A 24933-nucleotide genomic window follows, 5' to 3' on the forward strand; every position below is an offset into this window, starting at 1 on the left:
CGCGGGGGAAGGCTGGGGACGCGTCGCGCGGGGGAAGGCTGGGGACGCGTCGCGCGGGGGAAGGCTGGGGACGAGCCGTGCGGGGGAAGGCTGGGGACGCATCGCGCGGGGGATCCGTCGTGTGGGGGAAGGCTGGGGACGCATCACGCGGGGGAAGGCTGGGGACGAGCCGCGCGGGGGAAGGCTGGGGACGCATCACGCGGGGGAAGGCTGGGGACGAGCCGCGCGGGGGAAGGCTGGGGACGCGTCGCGCGGGGGAAGGCTGGGGACGCGTCGCGCGGGGGAAGGCTGGGGACGCGTTGCGCGGGGGAAGGCTGGGGACGTGCCGCGCGGGGGAAGGCTGGGGACGCGTCACGCGGGGGAAGGCTGGGGATGCGCCTCGTGGCAGCCCTTGGCTCTCAGCTGGGGTTGGACAGGACTTGGCTGGTGAGTGGGAGGTTGTTGAAGGCCATGGTCTTGGGGGAAGGGGTGGGGCTTGGGGCGGGGCTTCGGCTGCCTTCCCCAGCTGGGACTTCAGCAACCTCCCATGACACCAACTCACCCCTGCGAGCTGCTTTGCGATCCTGAGACGCAAGACGCTACGTACAGCCACAGTCCCATTAAGATCCTCTGCGCTCAGTCCCACCACCTGCAGGCCACTCAGTGTCTCAGCCCCTCCTCTTCACACCTCTGTTCCTGCTTGTTCCCTGCACGCCTCTAGGGAACGCACCAAATGCCCTGGCACGAAACCCCTCCCGAGAATCCACTTGTCCTGCAAACTGCGGCGCTAAAAAGGCCCCACAGCACGTCCCTCCAGCCATTCGCTCACTAAGGGACGTGCTGGCTCGGACTGGCCGACACTCAGGATTTCCAGTCCACAGGCCATTTCAACAGTCTGAAGGAGAAATTCCGAAGTCTTTGTATTTTGCAATCTGGTGCGCTCAGGGCTCCCAAAACTACCTTTGTTCGCACCCACTCTGGCTGCAATCGACAAAAGGCACGTGCTTTTCAATCAGTCCTGGGGCAGCCCTGCCATGGGAACTGCCCAAGGAGAAACCGAAGGCTTCCATGCTCCAGGGCCAGTAGTTTTCTAGATGTAAGGCAAGTGGACCGGAGCCTGGGAACCCCGGGTCCCAGGTGTCACAGACCCCAGAAGACAGCCGAGGACGTCCATGTTGGCGACTCCATGGCTGGGCATTTGGAAGCCCTGAGAGCCCCAGTGCCTGGCCAGGCGGGTGCGAGGGAAGCGCAGAGCACCCCTGTACACATGTGTGACTTTTAAACAAATGTTAATAACTCAAACTAACCGCACCAGGGTTAGGAATCACCTAGGCCACTGGCCCATTTCCCAGGCATCGGGGGACACTGGAGTGCTGGGGTGGGGAGCAGAGGCTGCGGGGTGGGCAGAGTTAAGGGTAATCTCATGTTTGGTGTGACTCCTGACTGGTGCCACTCCCCATGACTCTTCAGGAAAGTCCATCTGCTCTTGGCCTGCTGGACACACTACCCCAGGGCAAGAACTGGCCCAGCGCAGATGGCTGCCCAAAGGGAGTCCTGAGTGCAGCCCTGAGGAGGGGGAAGGGGATGGATAGTACCTGCATCAACCCCTTCCACCATCCAGATCCCAGGGAGGAATATGCCATCACGCTGCAAAAATCTGCGCTAGGGCCAAGGTGCGTCACCCCAGCCCCTCCCACTTGGCTCCTCCCTAGAATTTAGCTTGGTTGTACAGCGGGGACCCAGGGCAGCCAGTCCTGGCTGCAAGGGAGCGGAGCAGGGGCAGCGGGGGAAGGGAAGCACAGAGCAGGACTGTACAGCCCCCGCTTCTCCCCCGGCTGCCTGCAGACCTTGCACTGTCGTCCTCACTGGTCTTCCACTTGGCCCTTGTTAGCAGTGCCAGCCACTGACCTCGGTGGCACGTTTCCTCCTGCCACTGACGTTCCGGTTCCTGGGGCTGCTCTCAGGGGATGGGTGTCCTGGCCCGGGGGTGGGTACTTGTCCCTGAGCTGGGACCCGACGGGACAAAGGACTCAGGAAGCCAGAGCAGCAGGAGGGGGTCTCTCAAGCTGGGCACTGGGGATTGGTACAAGCATCTGCAAGGGGCATGGCAGGGTGTGGGTGTCTGGAGACCTGGGTGCTAATGGGGCCCTGGATCTGAACAGCCCCCAGCTTCCCTGCCTGGATCCACCTCCACCAGGTGCTTGGGAAGGAGCCAAATCCCAAGGTGTTGTCGGGGCTCGTTGCTGGGAATTACTCACATCAGCCTCCAAGTTGCCCCTTGGCTCATTGGCCAAACTCCAGGGTCAGGGTGAGACCTGCCGTGGCTCCCCTGGCCCTTGTGTCTCCCCACTGCTAAGGAGGGGCTGGCTGGCTCTGCGGGGAGCAGGCCAGGCAAGCTGCTCCCACAGCCTGCAAGATCCTCTCAGGCCCCCAGAGCCTGGGCTGGTGCGTGGATCCCGGGCTCCCCCTGGGGACAGGGCAGGGCCATGGAGCGGAGCAGCCCGCCCAGCACAAGCCTGCACTGGCCCTGCGCTGCAGAGAGACGCCCAGCAGCTCCCCAGCAAGCCCAGGTTCCTCCCCAGGGGAAACTAGTTCCTATGAGGCTCCTCCCTACTCAGCACGGCATGGGCAGCAGGGCGCCAGGCCCAGGGCGGCCCCGAAACAGGCCACTCTGCTGCAGCTGCCTCGCTAGAGCACAGCTCCCCACGACTGAGTGCACAGCCTGAGTGCATACCCTGTGACGGAGCCAGGCTCACCTGCAGCGCCCATGTTCTCAGCAGGGGGCCCCTGTGGTTAGCCAGGGAGCTCCTCTCGCCAGCCCTCCAGGGGACAGCTCACCCCCAGGCCGGGGAAATGGAGCACGCAGCGGGCATGCCCGGGGAGAGCGCGCGAGTGTCCCTGCCCGACACCGGTCCCCTTTATTGTACATTTCAATTTGCAGAGAATTGATAGAGCTCATAAAAGGGATGGACGGTCGGCACCAGGGAAAGCAGCGCAGGGAAAATGAGAGTGCGTCATGGGACAGGTGCCAAGCAAACTTCCACAAGAAAGTGCTGCCAAGCCCCTCAGCCCTGCCTGCCGCCCCTGCTATCCCACTTCTGCCCCCACCGCTGCCAGCCCATCTCAGACCTGCCTGCCGCCCCTGCTATCCCACTGCTGCCCCCAGCGCTGCCAGCCCATCTCAGACCTGCCTGCAGCCCCTGCTATCCCACTTCTGCCCCCAGCGCTGCCAGCCCATCTCAGACCTGCCTGCCGCCCCTGCTATCCCACTTCTGCCCCCACCGCTGCCAGCCCATCTCAGACCTGCCTGCCGCCCCTGCTATCCCACTTCTGTCCCCACCGCTGCCAGCCCATCTCAGACCTGCCTGCCGCCCCTGCTATCCCACTTCTGTCCCCACCGCTGCCAGCCCATCTCAGACCTGCCTGCCGCCCCTGCTATCCCACTGCTGCCCCCAGCGCTGCCAGCCCATCTCAGACCTGCCTGCAGCCCCTGCTATCCCACTTCTGCCCCCAGCGCTGCCAGCCCATCTCAGACCTGCCTGCCGCCCCTGCTATCCCACTTCTGCCCCCACCGCTGCCAGCCCATCTCAGACCTGCCTGCCGCCCCTGCTATCCCACTTCTGTCCCCACCGCTGCCAGCCCATCTCAGACCTGCCTGCCGCCCCTGCTATCCCACTTCTGCCCCCACCGCTGCCAGCCCATCTCAGACCTGCCTGCCGCCCCTGCTATCCCACTGCTGCCCCCAGCACTGCCAGCCCATCTCAGCCCTGCCTGCAGCCCCTGCTATTCCACTGCTGCCCACAGCACTGTCAGCCCATCTCAGCTCTGCCTGCTGCCCCTGCTATTCCACTTCTGCCCCCAGCGCTGCCAGCCCATCTCAGACCTGCCTGCCGCCCCTGCTATCCCACTTCTACCCCCACCGCTGCCAGCCCATCTCAGACCTGCCTGCCGCCCCTGCTATCCCACTTCTGCCCCCAGCGCTGCCAGCCCATCTCAGACCTGCCTGCCGCCCCTGCTATCCCACTTCTGCCCCCACCGCTGCCAGCCCATCTCAGACCTGCCTGCCGCCCCTGCTATCCCACTGCTGCCCCCAGCACTGCCAGCCCATCTCAGCCCTGCCTGCAGCCCCTGCTATTCCACTGCTGCCCACAGCACTGTCAGCCCATCTCAGCTCTGCCTGCTGCACCTCTGGTATTGCTATCCTGACTCCCCTCATCCTCAGCTAACCCTCATGACACTTGTGCCTTGCTCTGCTGCATACCCAGCTCCTGAAGCCCTGGGCTCAGGGCGGACGTGTTTGATTCCATCCAGCCTCTGTTCATTTAACCTCCAGTTCCCATATATCAAAGGCTACTGCACTCACCCCAGCCTCTCCTTATACTTGGAATCCTTGATGCTTGGAGAAGAATTTCTCCTTGGAGAATGTAGGGATCTTGGTGCTGAGGTGAGGACCCCAGAAGAGGCCACAGGCCTGGAGGAGATCGGCTCCCATCCCGGGTACCTGACCACGGGCCAGATCCAAAGCTGGGGCTGCACCCCCAAAATAGCATTTAACTTCAAAAAGAGGCGGTACTACAAATGAGGAGGCTAGTTACACAGACATTAAAGGAACAATCACCAGGGTGAAATGCTGACTAGCTGCACAGAAACCATTGAAAAACCGTAAAAGAGGCTGCAACAAAGTGTATTACCTGCCCTCTCCCCCAAATGGCACCAGAATCAAACAGCTGAGTAAAAGAGGTCCTTAGATTAAAAAAGGCACCCTTGAAAATTGGAAGTCAAATTGCAGTGAGGAAAATAGATGTCAGAAAAATGCAGCTGTAAAGGTATAACAAGGCAGGTTGAGAACAAATTTGAAATGCAACTAGCTAAAGACACAAATACTAAGAGCAAGACAAGTTTAAGGACATGAGAAGCAGGAAGGCTGCCAAATTGGCAGTTGGGGCACTGGACAGTCAAGGTGATAAGGCCGTTAAGGAGGAACAAAATGAATTATTTGCATCCATCTTCACTGCAGATGTTGGGCAGACTGAACTGAGGAGACTGAACTGAGGAACTGTCCTAGACTGAGATGACAATAAAACAGATTTTGGAACAAACTGAGAAATTAAACAGTATCAGGACACCAGAACCATGTGGCATTCACCTAAGAGTTCTGAAGGAACTCAGTTGTGGAATTGCAGAACTACTTACTGTGGTAAGTGACCTAATGCTTAAATCAGCTTCTGCTCTAGATGGCTGGAGGGTTGCTAATGTAGCACCATTTATTTTTTAAGTTCTGAGGGGATCCTTGCAATTGCAAGTTGGTAAAGCTAACTTCAGTACCAAGCAAATGGTTGTAAACTAGAGTAAAGAACAGAATTGTCAGACACAGAGATGAACACATTTGTTGAGGAAGAGTCTACACGGCTTTTAGAAAGGGAGGCACGCCTCGCCGATCTATTAGGATGCTTTGAGAGTGTCAACAAACATGTGGACAAGGAAGATCCAGTGTTTCTAGTGTACTTGGACTTTCAGAAAGTCTTTGTCAAGGTCCCTCACCAAAGGTGCTTAAGCAAATTCAGTCATGGAATAAGAGGGAAGGTCCTTTCATGGATCAGTAACTGGTTAAAAGACAGGAAAGAAAGATTAGGAATAAATGGTCCGTTTTCATAGTAGAGAGAGATAAATATCAGAGTCCCCCAAGGATCTGTCCTGGGGCCAGAGCTGTTTGACATATTCATACGTGATCTGAAAAAGGGGTGAACAGTGAGGTGGCAAAATTTGCAGACACAAAGTTACTGAGATAGTTCATTCCAAAGCTGACTAGGAAGAGTTACAAAGGAGATTCACATGACTGGGCAAGAAAATGGCAGATCACTTTCAATCTTAATCAGTGCAGAGCGATGCACATCAGAAACCATAATCCCCACGACACATAGAAAATGGTGGGGTCTAAAGTCACTGTTGTCACTCAAGAATGATCCAGGAGTCGTCGTGAATAGTTCTCTGAAAACGTCTGCTCAATGTGCCGCAGCAGTGAAAAAAAAACCGACCCAAATGTTAGGAGCCGTTAGGGAAGGGAATGGTAAGACAAAAGTATGAAAAAGCCACCATATCAATCCATGGTACACTCACACCTTGAACACTGCGTGTGTTTCAGGTCACCCCACCTCCAAAAAGATCTTGGAAGCAACACAGAGAAGGACAAAAATAATGATTAGGGGTCTGGAACAGCTTCCATATGAGGAGAGATTAAGGAGACTGGGACTGTTTAGCTTAGAAAAGAGATGGCTAAGGACGGATATGTGAGAGGTCTATAAAGTCATGACCGGTGTGGAGAAAGCGAACAAAGACGCATTATTTATCCCTTCACATAAGACAAGAACCAGGGGTCACCCAATGAGTTCAAAGGCAGCAGGTTTACAACAAAGTCAAGGGAGTATTTCTTCATCCTACGCACAGACGACCCGTAGAACTGATTGCCATGGGTGTTGTGACAGCCAAAAGTAGAACGGGGTTCCAAAAGAATGAGATATGTTCACGGAGGATAGGTCTATACTGACGATTAAGCAGCATGGTCACGGATGCCACACTTTGCTCCAGGTGCCCCTAAATCTCTGACTGCTGGCGGCTGGGACTGGACGGCAGGGGATGGAGCACTTGATAATTGCTCAGTTCTGTTTGCTCCCTTGGAAGCACCTGGCACCGGGAGACAGGACAGGGCTAGCCGGACCATGGCTTTGACCCCGCGTACCCATTCTTATGACCTCCATGAGGCTGAGGGCCCGACTCTGTTTGTGCAGTGGGGCTGCCAGGCAGGGCATTTTGCACTGAGGAGGAGCCTGCAACTGCTGGGGAGTGGGTAGAGTGTCTAGTCAGGGACAGCTGAATGACCCCCCCCCCCCACCACCACCACCATGGGGCAGAGCACAGCTCCGGGATGCACTGAAAGCCAACCCACACTCCCTCCGCCCCCGCCTGCCCGGCCACTGTCCCCACTGAGCGGTGCTGAGCCAGGAGAACAGTCTGGCCACATCTCTGCCTAGAGTGACTCCCGCATTAGACCCCCTTCTGCTTGCTCACTTGCCCACACTCCCTCTCCCTCCCTTCTCCACCTGCTGCACCCTTGGTGCTCCCCACTTCTGCCCCACGGCTTGAACTCCAGCCAGGGACCATTGCAGCTTCGCCTTTCCTCAGCAGTGTTGGGTGCAGAGGGGAGGCGTCACCTGCACCTGCCACTAGCTACAAGCAGCCAGGCGCCAAAAGGGCTCCTGCAGCTCCTTCCAGGGAAGCCCCCAGACTGCTTCACAGTCTCTGCCCGCCGCCCTGCCTCTTCCCCCAGTGGCGGCCGCACAGCTAGCAGAGCTCTGGCCTCGGCACCGCTAGGCCTAGTGTGGAAACGGAGGCAGGGAGCAGTGACGTGACAGGCCCAGGGGCACCCAGCTGAGGTGCAGGAACCAGCTCGTGTGGCTCCCAGCGGAGAGGTCTGTCCCCTCAGCCCCACAAGCTGGGGTAGCCACCTCGGGCCCCGCCCTTGCTACGCAGCCCCCACCCAAGTAGGGCTGATAGAGTCACTGGGGTGGCTCAGCACAGTCAATGCTCGGAGGGGGGAGCAACTGGCCCTTCACAGAGCTGGGAAGTTACTGGGTGCTCAGGGCCTTGTCTCCCTTGTGACCTGCTCTGTCAAAGCCCCACAAGCATCCCTGGGCGCTAGCCCAGGAGGTGCAACTAGCCCTTGCCCTAGGGAGTCAGCTGCTATCACCTCTCCCCCAACCCCAGCACTTCTGTGCCATTCGCAAACCCACAGCAGGAGCACTGTGGGGCTCTGACCCTTTCTTCTGCCAGGTCCAAGCATCCGCTGCCTGGCCCGAGCGCCTCAAGGCCAGCACACAGCCACCACAAGTCCCACTCCTCAAGTCCCTGCCCCGGCTGCGGCACCCCCGACTCCCTCGCCCCCCGGCCTGCCACCTCACCCCGGGGGAAGCGCAGGAGCCAGCACAAAGCACAGGAGCAGACTCCCTTGGAGACGGGGCTCACAGCAGCCCAGCATCCAAGTGACTTGCAGCTGGAAAATCCTGCAGCCTTAGGAAGTGGGGGAGCCAAGAGAGAGAGAAAGAAAAAAGGTGGAGACGTACGGTGCCCAGCGGCCTGGAGCCCAGGGTGCCCTGCAGCATTCTCCTGATGACGGACGGAGCCCAGCGCCCCCCGTGGTCCCAGGCAGATCTCCCCCTCCGCCGCCGGATGGGCCAACCGAACTAACTGTGCCGTCGCTGTGGCTGCCGACTGGCACACTGGGCTGGGAGTGGGCGACACCCACTGAGCTGATCCAACCGGTTGCGGTGCCTTTGTTGCGTGCGTGTGGTGGAAAATGCATCATCGCCTCACTGACAAGTTTGTGCGCTCCGGGGTTTGGTGGAGCCTGGCTTACGCAGCTGCGAGGGGCGCTGGCTGCGCGGTGAGCACCTTGGCACGGGCTGGGGAGGCGGCAGGCCTCTCTCAGAGCTTCGCAGGAGGAGAGCAAGGCCTGCATGGAGCTGCCATCCCAGCCCGCCCTGGATACACTCACACGTGCGGGCACGTGGGCTGGGCATCCACAGAGGAATCTGTGAGGAGGCTGGGACATTGCTTCAGGCGATGGCCCTGGGCGCTTTACAAGAGGCAAGCCCCGGCCATCAGTCCCCTCTCACACTCAGCTCCATTGGCCCTCCTGGCCTACGCATCTCGGTCCCATTCCCAGGCCTCCTTCCCCCTTTCTCTCCCTCACTTCCCTCTTGGGCAGCTTAGGCCCATTATTAATACAGCAGGCTGACAGGGCACCTGTGTAGGTTCTGTGTAAATGGGCAGCTGGGCCAAACAAGCTGGGAGGGCCAGCAGCCTGGGGCGCAGGCCGGCAGGGTAAGAAACAGAGGCGCACAGGGTGGGCTTTGCGTGGGTAGACACCCGGGGCCCAGCCTGAGTTGCTTGGGTGGCCTTTCTGACTGGACGGGGCGGTGAGGGCAGAGCCGCGATGTCGGGGATGGGCAAGGGGGATGGCTGCCAGGAGGGAGGCTTGGGTGGAGCCCAGGGACCATGGAGGGCTCAGACACGGGCAGGGCGGGGGCACAGAGAGCTTAGAAGGGCAGGAGGAGCTCAAACTTCACACAGCCCAGGCAGGGAGGCAGGAAGAGGGAGACAGGGCGCGAAGGCCTCGGTAGCCCGAAAAGGCTCCGGCGCTCTTGGGTCTGAACCTTGGAGGCGGGGAAACTCTCTGAGGGGAACTTTCCAGTGCGTCCAGCTGGGAATCCCCCCAGGGCAGCTGGCCAGCCATAGAGCATCCCCTGGGCGTGCGACGAGAGGCCTGGATGGAAGATGCGAGGGGGGTTCCCAGCCGGACGCACTAGAAAGCTCCTCTCAGAGAGTTTCCCCACCTTAGAGGTTCAGACCCAAGAGCGTCAGAGCTACCGGGGGAGAGAACTGAGTGTCCATGAACCTCCCAAGAGCTTTGCTCCAAGCCTGGGGCAGAGAACCGGGGAGGCAGGGAGGTGCTACCTTTCTCCAGCCAGTGGTAGGGATGAAGTCAGTGGGATAGCTGGGCTTTGCAGAAGGAGGCGTGTAGATAAGTTCGTCGGTCCCTGCGGGATCCTCGGGGGTGGCGTTGATGCCCAGAAGCCAGCTTGTATCTGTCATGGGCCTGTGGCTGGAGAATCTAGCAAGCAGCAGCCTTAACTGAAAAGCCACATCAGCTGAGAGACAGGGAGGACGTAAAGCTGCCCAGTGAGGGCCCGAGCCCGGCGCCCCCACAGCACTCCCTGGCTCTAGGAGCAGGCCCGGTGCCCCTTTCACAGCTGGGAGACCGAGCCCCACGTGCTTTCCATGGTGCACACGGCTCCAGCTGTCCTGCAGCCCACACAAAGACCAGCTCGTGCGCAACCTGGGAAGGCAGCTGCAACGGGAAGGGGCCTGTGCTGGGGTTGGAAGAACCTCGTATGCGACGGTCCCCTAAGCACTCAGGCTTCCAGTAGTCAGAGGAGCCTGTTTGCAGGCCCGGGATTCACTGGGAGCCATGTGCAGACCCCTTCACGGAAAGCTGGGGTTTCCACACGCCAAGCCAGTCGGAGCCATGGGCAGCCAGCCCTCTGAACTGCTCAGGCCTGGTCTTCTGGGGCAACCCAGCCTTCGCCAAGCCCACTGTGCAAGAGACGGAGGAGCATGTCTTGAGAGCAGCCCCTGCTGCACCCAAGTGCTTGGGGTGCCCAATACGACAGGGCAATAAACCCAGGAGCATTTCTCCCGCCTCGTGCTCACACAGAGAGAGGGGGCCGGTGGCTGGCACCTGGGAATGGAGGGGGAAGTGAGCTGGGAAGTGGCCAGGCAGACGGGCCGGACGCTCCCCCACAGGTCTGGCTATGTAGAGACAATCTGCCGGGTGTCACCCGAGCTGCCCATGTTCCCTGCTCCTGCTGGTGACCAAGAGGACAGCTGTTCTCTGGAAAGTGCTTAGAGGCTTCAGTGATGGCCCAGCCTACAACAGGGTGGCGCCTCTCAGCAGAAGTGATGATGCTGGAACGCTGCATGGATGGCAGGTGCGTGCTGCACCCTGCTATGCTGCGGCGGGAGGAGGAGATGTCAGGAATCGCCCAGGGCCTGGGAGGCTGAAGGCTTTCCCAGTCTGCCTGTGGATGGGCTGCCCATTGCAAGAGAATCCTGGTGATGGCCCTAAGATCAGATGAATGTGCCGCGGCACCCGCTTTCTGGGCAAGAGAACATGACGCCCGGCTGCGAGGGAATGTCAGTGATGGCGTCCCCAGGGTGGAGGGGCTGGACCAGGGTGTGTTGTACAACTCAAGAGAAGCCACCTTTGAAAGAAGCCCAACCTGTGGCGCGCCGCCCAAAGGGCCGGCTTGGAAGTGACGCTCACATTAGTCACTCTGAACGGCCCGTCTCTGGTGGCAGAGACCCAAAGGATAAGCCAACGCCCCCCGCAACAGGGGCCCCCTGAGTGGCGTTCGGGAGGCAATAGTTTAGATGCATGCAGCCTGGGAGATTGCCCCACTTGCCTGCCAGGGCAGAGATGGCCTGTGCAGAGGAAGGGGTGGGGCAGAGGAAGGGGCAGGACAGAGCTCAAGGGAGCTCCCCCGGCGCTCATGGGCAGGAGTGCAGCCAGGGCTTGGCCTATCCTGGAAATGGTTCTTCATGCCGAGAGCAGGTGCCAGAAGTGGGACAGCTGCCGTCCCTACGGGTGCAGACTGGGCCTTGCTGTGCTCAGCAGCTTCTCCGAGAGCCGTGGCTCCAGCCAGGCCCCTGACAGCTTGAACCGAAGGTCTCCAGGCTCGGGCTGGGCTTGCTGCTGAACTGGTGCGGGCACACAGCCGTAAGAGTTTAGCCCACCACCCACGACTGCCAAACCTGAAACCGAGGCCAAGCCGGGCCAGTGTAGCCAACTCCACAGCACAAACACCTTTGGGACTCGGGGGTGTTTGGCAGTGGCAGGAATTCACCAAAATCCCTCTCTTGGGTTTGGTTTTCACCTTGCCCGTTCCCCAGGCCTCCATCACCCCCGGGGATGGGCTGGTAGCCCCCTGTACGTGTGCACACCCAGCACAACAGGCAGGGGCCACCGGCCTGTCAACGCTTGCTACCAACAGCAACTGGGTTTTTGCTCCAGAGCCCGATTCCCAGGCACCTGGCAAGTAGGTTCTGAGTCCGAAATGGCGACCGGAACCAACAGTCTGTGGCTGATGCCCTGGCTCCCTCCCCTCGCACTGCCCCTCCTTGCTAAGCCAGGGGGCCAAAGGCCAAGGCGCCCTGCGGAGGAAGGCCAAGCTTATGGCCAGGGCTCCAGATTCACAGGGGAATGCTGGGCTGCAGGGCCTGTCGCCACCGGGCCTGTGGTTCGAGGCCAGCTCAGCCGGGGCACGAAGAATGAGTTTGCTGCCGGCCGGGTCTTCGCTAGCTTGTGTGAGGTGATCGCCGTCCAGGGGCTGGCGTTCTGAGCCTCCTCCTAGAACACACCCCTCCTGTCAGAACAAGCCTGGACTCCTTCCCACGCTGCCCCGGCCTGAACCTGGCCTAGAGTGAAATCGGGCTGCCAGTCTGGCACCCTCCCTCCTGCTACAGTCGAATGCGAGGAAAGCCACAGCGAGGTAGCGCTGTCTCTGTGCGCCCTGCACTTAGCCTGTCGCTCGGGGCTGCAACGGGCTGGCAAAGGCCCAACAGTGAGTCAATGGCAGGAGGGTTTCATAAGCCGCCGGCGGGTGAATGATTCTGGAATCTTCCGTGCAAACCCCCACGTCTCTTGCGAATGCCGGGCAGACTTCTCCCTGCTGACGAGCCGGAAAGCAAGGAGCCAACCTGAGCTGCAGGCTTCGCAGCCCCTCCAGATGCTGCGCTTGGGATGTCCGAGCGAGGCTGAGCCGGAAACCTCTTTTCCCCCCAACCTAACCCCCTCTGGAGACTTACGTGGGTACCAGCTCCTCAGCTGCTGCAAAGCAGAGCAGCCTCCTTGGAGTCAGTACTGCTCATGAAGTGCCCAGTTGGCTTGTCATAGGGATAATGATACTCACCCGCCTGTGGGAGACGCTCAAAGACCCGCCGGTATCCACTCTCATCATTGCAAGGTCCACGCACCAGACCTTTCTCTTTCCCTCTTTCTCCTCAGGGGCTCCTAGGTAGCAGCACTAATGCTCCCCTTCCAACTCAACTGTCCAAGCCACTGACTTCTGAGTGGACTTGGAAAGAGGCAAAAGGGGCTTCCCCCTCTCTGGCCAATTACACCTTCTCTCCTGACATTTCCTGCCCTGTCATCTTTGTGACACTGACTGCTTTCTCATGGGATCATTACAGGCCTTCCTGGCACCATTTATTCCCCAGGGACAGGAGAGGGCTGGGTCCCCAGTGACATCCCATCATTAGCCTTTGTTAGATCAAGGAAGTCACTGTCCCGCCCAGTTCCCTTGGTTCTTGTGACTGTGGTTCTATGAGGAAGCCATCTGGTCCCTAATAGTTGGGTGTCTAGCCTGTGCTTAATTAACTCCTTGGTAGCAACCTCCCTTAAAATAGAGCTGTTGTAATTTTTTCAATAGCAATTTAAAAGTACAGATACAATGGCCTTTAAAATATATGTTTACAAAATTATTCCAGTTTTCTTGGAATTTTCCTTTTTTCAAAAACTTTGTTTTGTTTCATCATCTGCAGTTTTGATTGATCACCTTAGACACATGCTCTTTTTGTAAATTAATTCTTTTGGGCATAGTGAGGGGGAGGGGAAAGGATTTCACCATCAGGACATTTCGATGATAAAGTGTTGACATGTTTTAGAAAATTCTAAGTTTAAAAGTGAAGAAATGTCAATGGGAAAAGTTTGAAGAGATTTTTTTTAAAGCCCCTTTCAAAAACGACAGGAACAAAACATCTTCACCACTTGCCCCAATTTTTGCAAATAAGTTTTAAAGTTTTTTGCCCATTCTGGGCCAGGGAGCCCCAAGAATGAAAACCTGTTTTGTTAGGCTGGTACAGTGTATGTGGTGTCGCATGGAGAGCGCACTTTATTCTGTGATGGGACTCCCAGAGGCACGATTTCAGATGCAGGGAGGGGACAGCTTTAACCACGAGTCCATTCCAGAGGCTACTTAGTCATTTGAAAACTTTTTACTGGTGATAACTCAGGCAATAGTGAGTCCTCATTACCATGCCTGTTCCATCCACTTAAAGGGCTGTTAAAGTTAATGTATTCCTGCTTTCGTGAGGAGTAGCTGCTAAATTCGATCTCGCATGGTTGACTTACCGGTAGCGCAGATGCAGCGCTGTGAAAGTCAACGTTCTTGGTCTCTGGAACTGCCCCACAGAGCCCCGGGGTGACTGATCTGGCCATACCTTTCCACTCCACTGCTCTGCAGGTGATCATGCGAAAATTTGAATTTCATTTCCGGTGTGACCAGCAGACCTCGGAGCAGGCAGCACACCTGAGCATGAGTTGTAGTTCCGTGAGTTTCCAGGGTCATAGACGAGCACCAGCATGGAGCATGCAGGAGATCCTGGACCTCATTGCTGTGTGGGGAGAGGAATCTCTTCTCTCAGAGCTACAAAAGAAACGCAGATATCCATGCCACGATCACTAGAGGCATGGAGGAGGAAGGTTGGGCCAGGACCCCCAAGCAGCGCTGACTGAAAATAAAGGAGCTGAGGCAGTTGTATCAAAAGACAAAGGAGGCAAATGGACAATCTGGAGCATCGCTGCAAACACGTCGCTTCTACACGCAGCTGCAGGCCATCCTTGGGGGGGGGGGGGGACCCAACCAGCTTCCCTAGCTCGTCTGAGGAGTCCTCCCAAGACACTCAGGCAGCCTTGGGCAGAGGCATGGAGGACAGCCTGGTGGAGGAGGAGGAGGAAGAAGAGAATGGCCAGTAGGCGAGCAGGACTACTGAGGTCACTGAGAGCCAAGATGTTATTTATCTATTTATTTATTTAAAGTATTTTTACCCTGCCTCGCTATTTAAAATATTCGAGGTGGCTTACACAACTTTTAAAACACAACGCATAAATATTTATTAAAAGTAAATTTTTTAATAACTTTAGAGACAATCCCCTCCTCCCAGGACATCGCACAGTCAGGGGTGGCCCGTGAGCCTAGGCGGTTGCCTAGGGCGCCGCTGGCTCGGGCGCCCGATGATGACATCACGGAGTGCCTGGGCGCCCTGTGATTACGTCATGGCCATTGATGGCCGTGCAGGTGGGGGCGCCGATCGCGCTTTCTGCCTGGGGAGCCAGCTGCTACAGCCGGCCTCGGGCCGCTCCTGCCCACAGTTGGGCACTGATCACGTGGAGGACACTTCTGGTGAGGTCACATTTTTTATCCTCCTAAAAACGGGTGAAGGCAATCAGGTGTGATCTGTGGTGGCCATTGTGCCTACACAGCAGTGGGGTCCCCAGAACAGCTTGTTAACGTGTCTGGAAACGGAGCAGGAATCCTCCCTGCACAGCTCCATGAAGCTCTCATAGGGTACGTCTAGACTACTGCGTTTTGTCGACGGAAGTTTTGTCGACAGATACTGTCGACAAAACTTCCGTCGACAAAGAGCGTCCAGACACATTGAGTTCTGTCGACAAAGCAAGCTGCTTTGTCGACAAAACCCTGTAGTCTAGACACAACCCTACAGGCAACAACACCTTCTGTCGACAGAACTCTGTCGACAAAAGGTGTTATGCCTCATAAAATGAGGTTTACCAGCGTCAACAAAACTGCTGAGTTCTGTCGACGTTATGTCGACAGAACTCAGCGGTAGTGTAGACGCTGGTATAGTTTTGTCGACAAAAGTCCACTTTTGTCAACAAAACTAGGTAGTCTAGACACACCCATAGAGACACTCTTCTCTCCTTCTCACAAGGTTTCCAGGGAGGCTGCTTTATTCTGTCCTCCACGGTAGGACACCTTCCCATGCCAAGCCCAGTGGTCTTGTGTCACTGCAGCACAAAGCAGGGCAGCGTACGGCCCAGGCTTCTGACCACATTCGGTCATAATCTGCTCCCTCTCACTCTGCGGGATTTTGGGAAGACTGATATCGCGCATGGGGCAACCTCAGTGCGGCAGGGGAAGCTGTTAGCTGATGCCTCTGCAATAAGCCTCCATTAGCTCATTCCCAAAGAAGCACAGCTTGAGCCCCTGCCCTGCCGCCACGCCTGGACCCCCTCCCACCCACCTTCTCGCTCCTGCGACAAGGGAACGTTGCATTCTCCCAGCAAATAGAGGGTGCCTAACACAGGGGCGCCACACGGGCCCCTGTCTTGCCCTGCTGACATGACTGGACCCCTCCTGCCAAACACATGGGCGACATGCAAGCCTCTGCCCTGGCACCCCACAACTGGACCTCCACCCCCTCCGGCTTGCAGGCTCATGCCCCGGCTTGTCCTCTACCATGCCTGCCACTGCAGTGAGTCACTGCTCCCCTAAGAACTGTGAGGTGTAGCTGCTGCAAAGTGACTGCCTAAAAGCATAGCTGCGGCCTTGTGCATAACACATCCCGACTGTCTGTAGACAGACCTTCCTTTTGTTCTAACAGATCAGGCTTGATGCTCCACAGTGCATCTCCTGTGAATGTATCTTCACGTTTCGTTACAGCGGGAACAGCGGTCAGCCTGCTGCGCACACCCCTGCCCCCACCAGCTGTCCACCTGGCACAAATCCACAGCTGAAAATGGACTAGGGAAGAGATGTTTGAGCAGATGCAACCTACCTACTCGGGCAGGCAAGCGAGTGGAGGGAGATGCTGCTGGAGGAGATGCACTCCAGATTAGAAGGAGGCTCCTTGTGTGTTGCTCTAAGGCAGGGGTGGGGAACCTAAGTCCCGGGGGCTGGATGCAGCCCCTCGGTTGCCTGGATCTGGCCCCCGAGGTTTAGGGCCTCCCCCAGCATTGGGGAGCCCACACTGACATTCCAGCCCCCCTGCCGCCTCCCCACAGCCTCCAGTCCCCAACTGATTTTTTTGTGGGTCAGCAGCCCTCGACCCAAATAAGTTTCCCTTCCCTTGCTCTAAAGGATTTGAGAGTATAAATGACATTGCCCGAAGGTACTCACATTTGTGAGACTCAACCACCCTCAGAAATATTAAAGAGTAAGTAAACGGGAGCTGAAATGACTTACCAGGTGGAAGAGGAGGACATCCAGCAGAGCAGACATACAGCTATAAAATGGCTGGCTGCCTAGCGCAGCGTTTGTTGGTATCTCCACATGCACAAACCCAGCAGCTCCTTAAAAGGGGTCTGGGGAAAATCCTAGAATTGAAGAATGCAACTGCAACCTTGATGAGGAATCAACATTTGTGTGGAACAGCCTGTCTGGGCCCTACCATGTGACCTGACTCAAAGCCCATTGGAGTCAAAGGAAAGACTCTCACGGACAGTGGACTAAATAGAAGAGTAGGTGGCCACCCTGGGGTATTGCCGTTCCCCCCAAAATTAGGGAGTTGAAAAAAAAATGGGCAAGTTTGAAGTGTAACTGAAGCCGTGTTTGTGGTGTGACAGCTCTTGACAGCAGGGGGAGATCCCAGCTGGCCATTCTTTAGTGCTGCGGCTCTTGCAGTGAAGCAGTGAAACAGCCAGAGCTGGGCTAACTTGAATGTGCCTGGGGCAGCAGCCCCCTCCCCTGCCTGAGTCACTCTCTGTCTACTGGTGTCACAAGGGGCTGGCCCCTCCCAGCCTTTGTAACATAGCAACCTGTGAGGATGAGGGCAGACTGTGATGAAATCTGCAGCAATCATCTTCTGAGCTTCCTTCCCCGCCCCACCGCTGCCTCAGCCTGCTTGTCTCCATGAATTTGAACCAAGTGCTGCAGAAGCTCCCAGCCCTGCTGTTGGATCTGCCAGACACACCTCTGCCTTCCTGTTGGCAGAGCAAAGAATAGCCAGTCCTGGGAGCGAGAGAGGCGTGAATTAGCTTTTCAGCCAGTGTGACTAAGGGGTGTGTGGAGAGCTTGGAGAGGAACCGCAGCACAGGGAGCTTTTGGCTGTCTGGGGAGAAGAGCAAGGCAAGACAGGCCAGCGAGCAGGGTGGCTGCTCCCTTCTCTGTTTTGCATTTGCTGCTGCAGTTCTGTTCTTGCCAAGATGGCACCAGGATCTCAGGAGCTCTGATTCTAACCCAGCTGCTCCTGACTTCAGCCAGGATCCAAAGCACTTTGCATGGGCTGGGCCTTTTGTTCTGCTTGATGCACCTGCATTCCTTTCACTCCAGTGGGGGAAGGGGAGAGGAGCAGAGAAGGAAAGCTGCCTGCATTGCTCCCACTGCTGGCTAGAGGGGAGGCAGAGGAGACACTGTCCTGCTATGGTAGGAAACTTAGAGGGAGGTTGCAGCCACCCTCCTCCTCCAGTCTTTAAATGGTGCGCTTGCTCTCCCTTTGACAGCAACATGTCTGCCCTCCCCATGTCCCTATTATTGAGGGTGGGGGCAAATAATCTTCCTCTGAACCAGTCTGTCCCCAGCCCCACTTGCACTCCCACTTCTGCCTGCAACTTGGTGCAATCAGGTTCCTAGCTACGGCAGCTGAGTGGTTTCAAGGCAGACAGGTCTCTAACGGGCCCCCCAGGGGTCAGTCCTGGGCATGGCCCTAGTCAAGCTTTTCATGAATGTCTTGGGGCTTCTCTACACTGTCACTGTACCGCGTTGTAACTTCTGGCTCAGGGGTGTGAAAAAACACCCCTCCCCGCAGAGTGCACCATAAAGCTCCAGTGGGAAGAGGTTCCCAGCACTGTTAGCTGCTCCCCTCACAGAGATGCTTTACCCACGGTGCTGGGAGAGCACTCCCTGCTGTGACCATGCTACCGCGTTACCGTGCTGCTGCGGCAGTGCTTTAAACTCGGCCGTTGTGCACAGAGCCTTCGATACTGGAGGGGAGAGGGCGCTTATAAAATCAAGCCATCAGGGATTGCTACCACTTTGGAGGACAGGCTTCAAATGCAAAAAGACCTTAACACATTGGAGGATTTCTCTGAAACCCGCGAGAGGAGATTCACCCAGGACAAATGCGAAGTACTCCAGAGAAGTGATTATTCCCCTTTATTCGGCTCTGGTGAGGCCACATCAAGAGTATTTCAGGAGTATTGTGTCCAGTTCTGGGCCCCCCACTACAAAAAGGATGTGGACGCATTGGAGAGGATCCAGCGGAGGGCAACCAAAATGATTAGGGGGCTGGAGCATATGACTTATGAGGAGAGGCTGAGGGAGTTGGGTCTGTTTAGTCTGCAGAAGCGAAGAGTGAGGGGGGATTTGATAGCAGCCTTCAACTTCCTGAAGGGAGGTTCCAAAGAGGCTGGAGAAAGGCTGTTCTCAGTAGTGACAGATGGCAGAACAAGGAGCAATGGTCTCAAGTTGCAGTGGGGAAGGTCCAGGTTGGATAATAGGAAAAACTGTTTCATGGAGTGAAGCACTGGAATGGGTTACCTAGGGAAGTAGTGGAGTCTCCGTCCCTAGAGATTTTTAAGTCTCGGCTTGACAAAGCCCTGGCTGGGTTGATTTAATTGGGATTGGTCCTGCCTAGGGAAGGGTGCTGGACTTGATGACCTCCTGAGGTCTCTTCCAGCTCTATGGTTCTATGATTCTACTTTATTTGGGAGGCCAAATCAGCTACAGACTGTCTAGGTCAGTGGTCACCAACCAGTAGATCTTGGAGCCTCTGACAGGTGATCCTCACTGGTTTGGCCAAGAGGCTACCAAACACAGTACTTCAGGATTTGGGTCTGAGGTAAATCCTGGATTGCACTGAAATTCACAAAGTGATCTTGTGCTTAAAAAGGTTGGGGACCCCGGGCTAGGTGGTAGCATTGCAGAAACAGGGGTGGGAGGGAGAGGAGAATGGATGACACTGAGTATGACTCAACAACATGATGCAATGGTGCAAAGCTAATACCATTCGGGGGAGAGGGGTGTGGACAGGGGTGTCATGTCAGAGGTGGGAGGTAGCTGTCCTGCATTGGTGGGGCCTCCGCTGGGGCACTGGGGCCAGCGCTCTGCCCCGCGCTTTAGGAAAGATGCGGCTAAACTGGAGAGAGGCCAGAGCAAAGCAAGGAAAATGATGACAGGAAAAGTTACAAAACCTGGGCATGTTTTGTCTTGAGACAACAAGACGGAGCAGGGACCTGCTGCAGGCTTCAGCGATGTTAACGGTGCTTACAAAGAAAATCTCCAGCAAGGGGGATTTCAGTTGGCTCTTAGGAAAAACTTCTCAGCAGCTCTGGAACAGGGTTCCCAGGAAGGTTGTGGAATCCCCCTTCTGAGCGGGGCGGGGGGGGGGGGGGGTTAAAAAGAGGTCGGACAAACGCCCATCCAGGATGGTCTGGTTTCATGGGTCCTGCCTCACTGCAGGGGCTGGGCCTGGTGTCCTCCTTCCAGCCCTGCCTGGCTGTGGTTAACCCCCCAACCTGTCACTGTGCCCACGGTGTGTGACACACAGCTGAGATGGGGGGAGTCTCTGGCCTCAGGGAGAGGCTCCAACTCCTCTCATTGAGTCAGGACCTGAGTCCTGGCATCACAGACTGGGAGGTACCTCACTTCCCTGCTCCATCAGGCAGAAACAGAGGAGTAATGAGTGTGGATAAGCCTGGCAGACCACTCCCCCAGCCCCCATCAATGGTACATTCCCCCCTTCTGCTGACACCCATCAATTCCATATTCTCTCCGTTTGCACAGCAGTCTCCCCACTACCCATCCCCCAAGGACTGAGGGCACGGCCGCCACGCCCTTGAAAGGTCTGTCTCTAGAGTGCCCATTGCCCCAGGCTCTGTCCAAACTTGCAACGTGAGACCATCCCGGCCCCAAAGACCTGGCACTCTGCAGGGCCATGGAGCCGCTCTCTGTGTGTTTGTTTCCCCTGCATCACAGGCAATGGGGGGACCCACGGAGGGAGTCGGGCATTGCCACGCAGAGCCCCGCTCTGCATTGCAAATGTGTGGGTGGAGCACTGGTGCTCAGGCGTATGGAGAGTCCACCCTCTGAGCAACACAGTTATACCCACCTACCCCCCAGGATAGGCATAGGCATAGGAAGTGTTTTCACTAAGTACCATGCCAGACAAGCCCACAGCAGCACAGCATGTAACATACAGGAGCTTAGAAAGTCACAGCTACCACTGCCACGGTCCACAGAGATGAGCTGGGCACCTAGACTCCCTCTACAACAAACAGGGGAGATGGTCACCTTACTGCCAGCTACAGCACGCTTGGTGGGGTGGGGAGCTGCCTACCCAGCCAACGGGAGACGTGCAAGCTAAGCCCCGCCCCTCTCGCTCAGCTGGGCACCTACAGTGGCTTAGTGACCTATGTGTCATGACCCCCATGCGTTATGAAACTTGGCTTGTGATGTGCATAACTCAAAGGCGCTTTCTACAAAATGCAATCATGTAACATGTCCGTTCTAACGTTACAATCTGCTGAATGTGCATGTACTTCTAGGCGTGTATCATTCTTCTATGTGAAGTTAGAAATATGAGGTGTGAATCCGCTTTAATTCCAAATGTGCTAATGAGCGCCATTGCTGATGCTCTAGAAAGACTCAGTACCCAAATCAGTGACCAGTGAATAGTCTTGTTTGTCCTGTTGGCTCAAACTGTGCTTGGTCCTGTCAGGGCACATGTCCAGGCCATCTGCTGCTGCAACCCATTTTGAATCTGGTACTTTTCCACTTGAGGTGAGAAAAGTCTGAACTGACCACAAAGGATTCCCACCTTGGGCAAAAGAGATAAAAGGGTGGTGGTGGACCAAACAATAGTGGCAGTTGCCAGATACCAGGAGACCCCCCTCCCCCAACTTACCACCTAAGATGCTTGCTGGAAACATGTAAGATTGAACAGGGGAGGATCAAGCCCAAGCTAGGCGGCTGCTTAGCGTGTGAAAGAAATGTCTAGAACAACTGTTTAGTGTAAGGCTTTACATGTAACAAGTGTTTTCGTGGATTAGGATTGGCTGGCATTTTGTTTATATTAATTTAGTACCTTACTTTGATCTGACTGTTTTCACTCACAACCACTTAAATCCTACATTTTGTACTTGATACAAATTTTGTATTATCAAGCCCAGGGTAAATAATTGTTACCTGGAGTGGGGAAGCAACCACTGTGCACCTCTCTCTCTCATTGATGAAGGGGGCTGACCTCATGAGCTTTCTCTGCCCTTCCCCTCTGCAAGGGAGGGCGCTCTCTCCCCAGCCCTGGCCCACAGGGGCAGGTAGAGCTAAAGGACAGGGGAACCTGCACGGAAGTGACTGCCTGGGAACCTGCTGCTGAACTGAGCTTGCAGCTTGTGCACCCCCTTCCTGCCTCACTGACTGCGCAGAGCCGTGGAGAAGCCAAGTGCAGTCAGGGGGTCAGTAGAACAAGTGAGTCTTCCCCGCCGTGCCCGAGTCACTTTCATCTCATCACTCCCCTGGGAATTAGGCTGCGCCGTGGTGGAAACGAGAGAGCACGGAGCAGGGGCTGGACATCAGGACCTGGGGTGCTGCTCCTAGCACGCTCAGTGACTTTCTGTGGGGCCAGTCACCTTCTCTGAGCAGCTGGTTGTGGGAACAATACCCCTGAGTTGGCTTCCAGGGAGGCTGCTGCTCCTTAGGGGACGCCACATGAGCAGTGGCACTGAGCCATGTAGTGTCTCCGTTCTGGAAAGCCAGGGTCTGCCCTGGCAGGCAGCCATGTTCCCTGGGCATGTCAGGCCCCCAGACGTCAAAAGCTGTGGGGCACACGGTCCCCACTGCCCTTTGGGGTTCTTGGTACCCATGCACTGGAGCACGGCTTGGCCTCGTGCCCATGGACATGGGGAGAAGGCTCAGGGCTCTGTGTGGGCCCTGGTACAAGCACACGCTCTCCTCACCCCAGTGGGGACATGGGCTCTGAGTCACACGCCCACATAGACCTGACCCCTCTGCCCCCTTGCACTGGGGTAACCCTACTGGCTTCACCCCTGTAGTTCCCAGGAGAGGTATTGTTGCACTGTTTGCCCACCAGGGGGCACCAGACACAGCCACCCAGCGCCAGAGCCCTGCCTGGGATAGTGCAGACGTCAATCCGGCAGGCGTTGTGGCCTGGGACAGGTTTTGTCAGAGCTCCCATCCCCGGGGGTGAGGCGGGGCATGCCGCAGGAGAAGCTGTGCAATGGGGGGTTTCCACACCAGCCCATCCTTGCTGACTCAGCTTGGGGAAAACCCATTACCCTGCCCTCTGTGGGATTCCTGTTTAAAGAGCTTTTGGGACCATTCAGAAGGGCTGCGGATTTTATCTGCCAGCTCCCAAGCTGCTGGAGCCTCCTGCTGGTGGAGGGAAAAGGGGACTCGAAGGAGATTCTGTCCCAGCATCTCTCCCTGCAAACGCACAGGGTCACCAGCGAGCTCAGGGCTCTGCCCTCTACCTGGGCAGACGTGAGCTGAGGGGAGCTAGGGACTGCAAGGTTCTGCTCTTGGCTCTGCCATTGGCTTGTGGAGCGATCTTAGTCAAGTCACTGCACCCATCAATAAAATGCAGATGATCAGAGGAACCACCGTACCTCTCTGGAGTTGTGAAAGCGTCCTCAGAAGCTGAAAAGGGCAAAGTGGCCGAGTCTCTGACTGATGAAGAGATCGTAACTAATCTACAAACGCTGTGGCAGGGACATCAACTGGTGTGGAATTACAGGGGTTTGGAATGGCTGCCATATGAGGAGATTAACACAACTGGGACTTTTCAGCTTAGAAAAGAGGAGACTAAGGGGGGGATATGATAAGAGGCCTGTAAAATCATGACTGGTGTGGAGAAAGCAGATACAAAAAGAAATATATACTTGCTTCCATAACATGAGTACTAAGAAATTAATAGACAGCAGATTTAAAGTAAACACAAGGAAGTTTTTCTTCACGCAGCCCACAGTCAATCTGTGGAACTCCTTGCCAGAGGATGTGGTGACGGCTAGGACTATAACAGGGTTGAAAAAAGGGCTAGATAGATTCCTGGAGGTTAGGTCCATCAATGGCTATTAGCCAGGTTGGGCAGGAATGGTGTCCCTAGCTTCTCTCAGAATGGACAGCAACAGGGGATGGTTCTCTTGGTGATTTCCTGTTGTGTTTATTCCCACTCGGGCATCTGGCATTGGCCACTGTCAGCAGACAGGACACTGGCCTGGATGGATTTTTGGTCTGACTCAGTCTGGTCGCTTATGTACAGAATTACAGACAATAAATGGGATCAGAAGCCTATGGAGCAGGCCTTCCCCCCCCCCCCCCCAAGCCCTTCTCTGGCCTGCCTGCCTGGTGGGCCTATTCGGGGGAGCTGAGTTGAAGTCCTTTGGAGGAGAGTAGTGTCCTGTATTTCCACACCAAGGGCATCTGCTGCCTCATAGCACCCTTTGTTAGCGTAACCCTGCCAGGGCCAAGCCGAGTGACTTGGGCAGGGGGATTGGTTAGCACACACAACTGACTGCGCTGCTGCCTGCTCGCAGCTGGGATCCAGGCTTCGTCTACACGGGCAAGTTTCCTCAAGGAAAAGAGTCTTTTCTGACGTAGCCGCCCGAGTGTTCACATGCAAGGTGACTTTTGTCAGGAAAAACAGCCGACAAATTCCTGCTCCATGAGGGACTTTTGTCCCCCCTCGCCTCGTGTCGTTGACAAACATGCGGGGTAGACACCTTGAGGCGTTTTGTTGCTGATCCTGGCCTCCAGGAAGTGCCCCACAATTCCCTGGCAGTCTGTACGGGGGGGAGAAGTGGGGCTGCTCCAGAGCCCAGCCAAGCGGCAGGGCCCACGGTCCCATCCAGCTCTGCCAGGTGGTCAGCACTTTGCCAGGTGACTGGTTACCTGCCTTGCCCCATTACAAGCCCTGCTAAGTTTAAATCTTATTTCCTGCTGTCTGAACACCTGGACCCCTCCAATCCCTGCGGGCTGGCTCAGGGTTCAGTAGTCCCCTGGCATCTTCCCAAGTGCCCCTGCCTGGCCACCGCATCAAACACTCCCCCGCTTGGATCGCCGCGGAGCTGTTGGATCTGATCAGTGTATGGGGAGAGGAAACTGTCCAGCCCCAGCTGCGAGTGATCCATAGGAACTGGGACACGTACGGGCACATCTCACTCCTTGCATGAAAAGGGGCATGAGCGGGACACGTTGCAGTGCAGGGGGAAGATGAAAAAGCTCGAACAAGCCCATCATAAGGCCCGTGATGTGAACTGACGCCCCAGTGACGCACTGAAGAGCTGCCATTTCTATATAGAGCTGACTGTTACCCTTGGTGGTGACCCCACCTCCACCGCCAGGAGCCCTGTGGATACTTCAGAGGGCACAGACGCAGGACCTAACCTGGAGGACACTTGCCCGGTACCGTTCATCAATCCCTGGTGCAGGAACCAAAGCAGAACCGAGGTGGGCAGCATTTGGAGCAGGGAGAAAGCCACAAGCCTGGAGTTGTGCCCCGGTTTCCTTGCTCACTCGGAGCAGGGAGATGTCTGCCAAGGTGATACCCGCTTGTGGAGAAGTGCGGCATCATTTGAGCTATGTTCCT

At 56.4% G+C, this 24933-nt stretch overlaps 1 protein-coding gene across 1 annotated transcript in view; it reads right to left on the reverse strand.

Annotated features, from left to right (window-relative positions):
• Positions 1 to 8255, reverse strand: part of PKP3 (plakophilin 3) — a 44180-nt gene extending 35925 nt beyond the window's left edge. Inside the window, exon 1 of the mRNA XM_006131652.5 lies at positions 8097 to 8255. Within this exon, the coding sequence (XP_006131714.4) occupies positions 8097 to 8135 (39 nt within the window). The 5' untranslated portion in view covers positions 8136 to 8255. The remainder of the gene's footprint in view (positions 1 to 8096) is intronic.
• Between the last annotated feature and the right edge of the window lie 16678 nt (positions 8256 to 24933).

The sequence above is a fragment of the Pelodiscus sinensis genome, chromosome 5 (genome assembly GCF_052426305.1).
Source record: "Pelodiscus sinensis isolate ZL-2025 chromosome 5, ASM5242630v1, whole genome shotgun sequence".
NCBI lineage: Eukaryota > Metazoa > Chordata > Testudines > Trionychidae > Pelodiscus > Pelodiscus sinensis.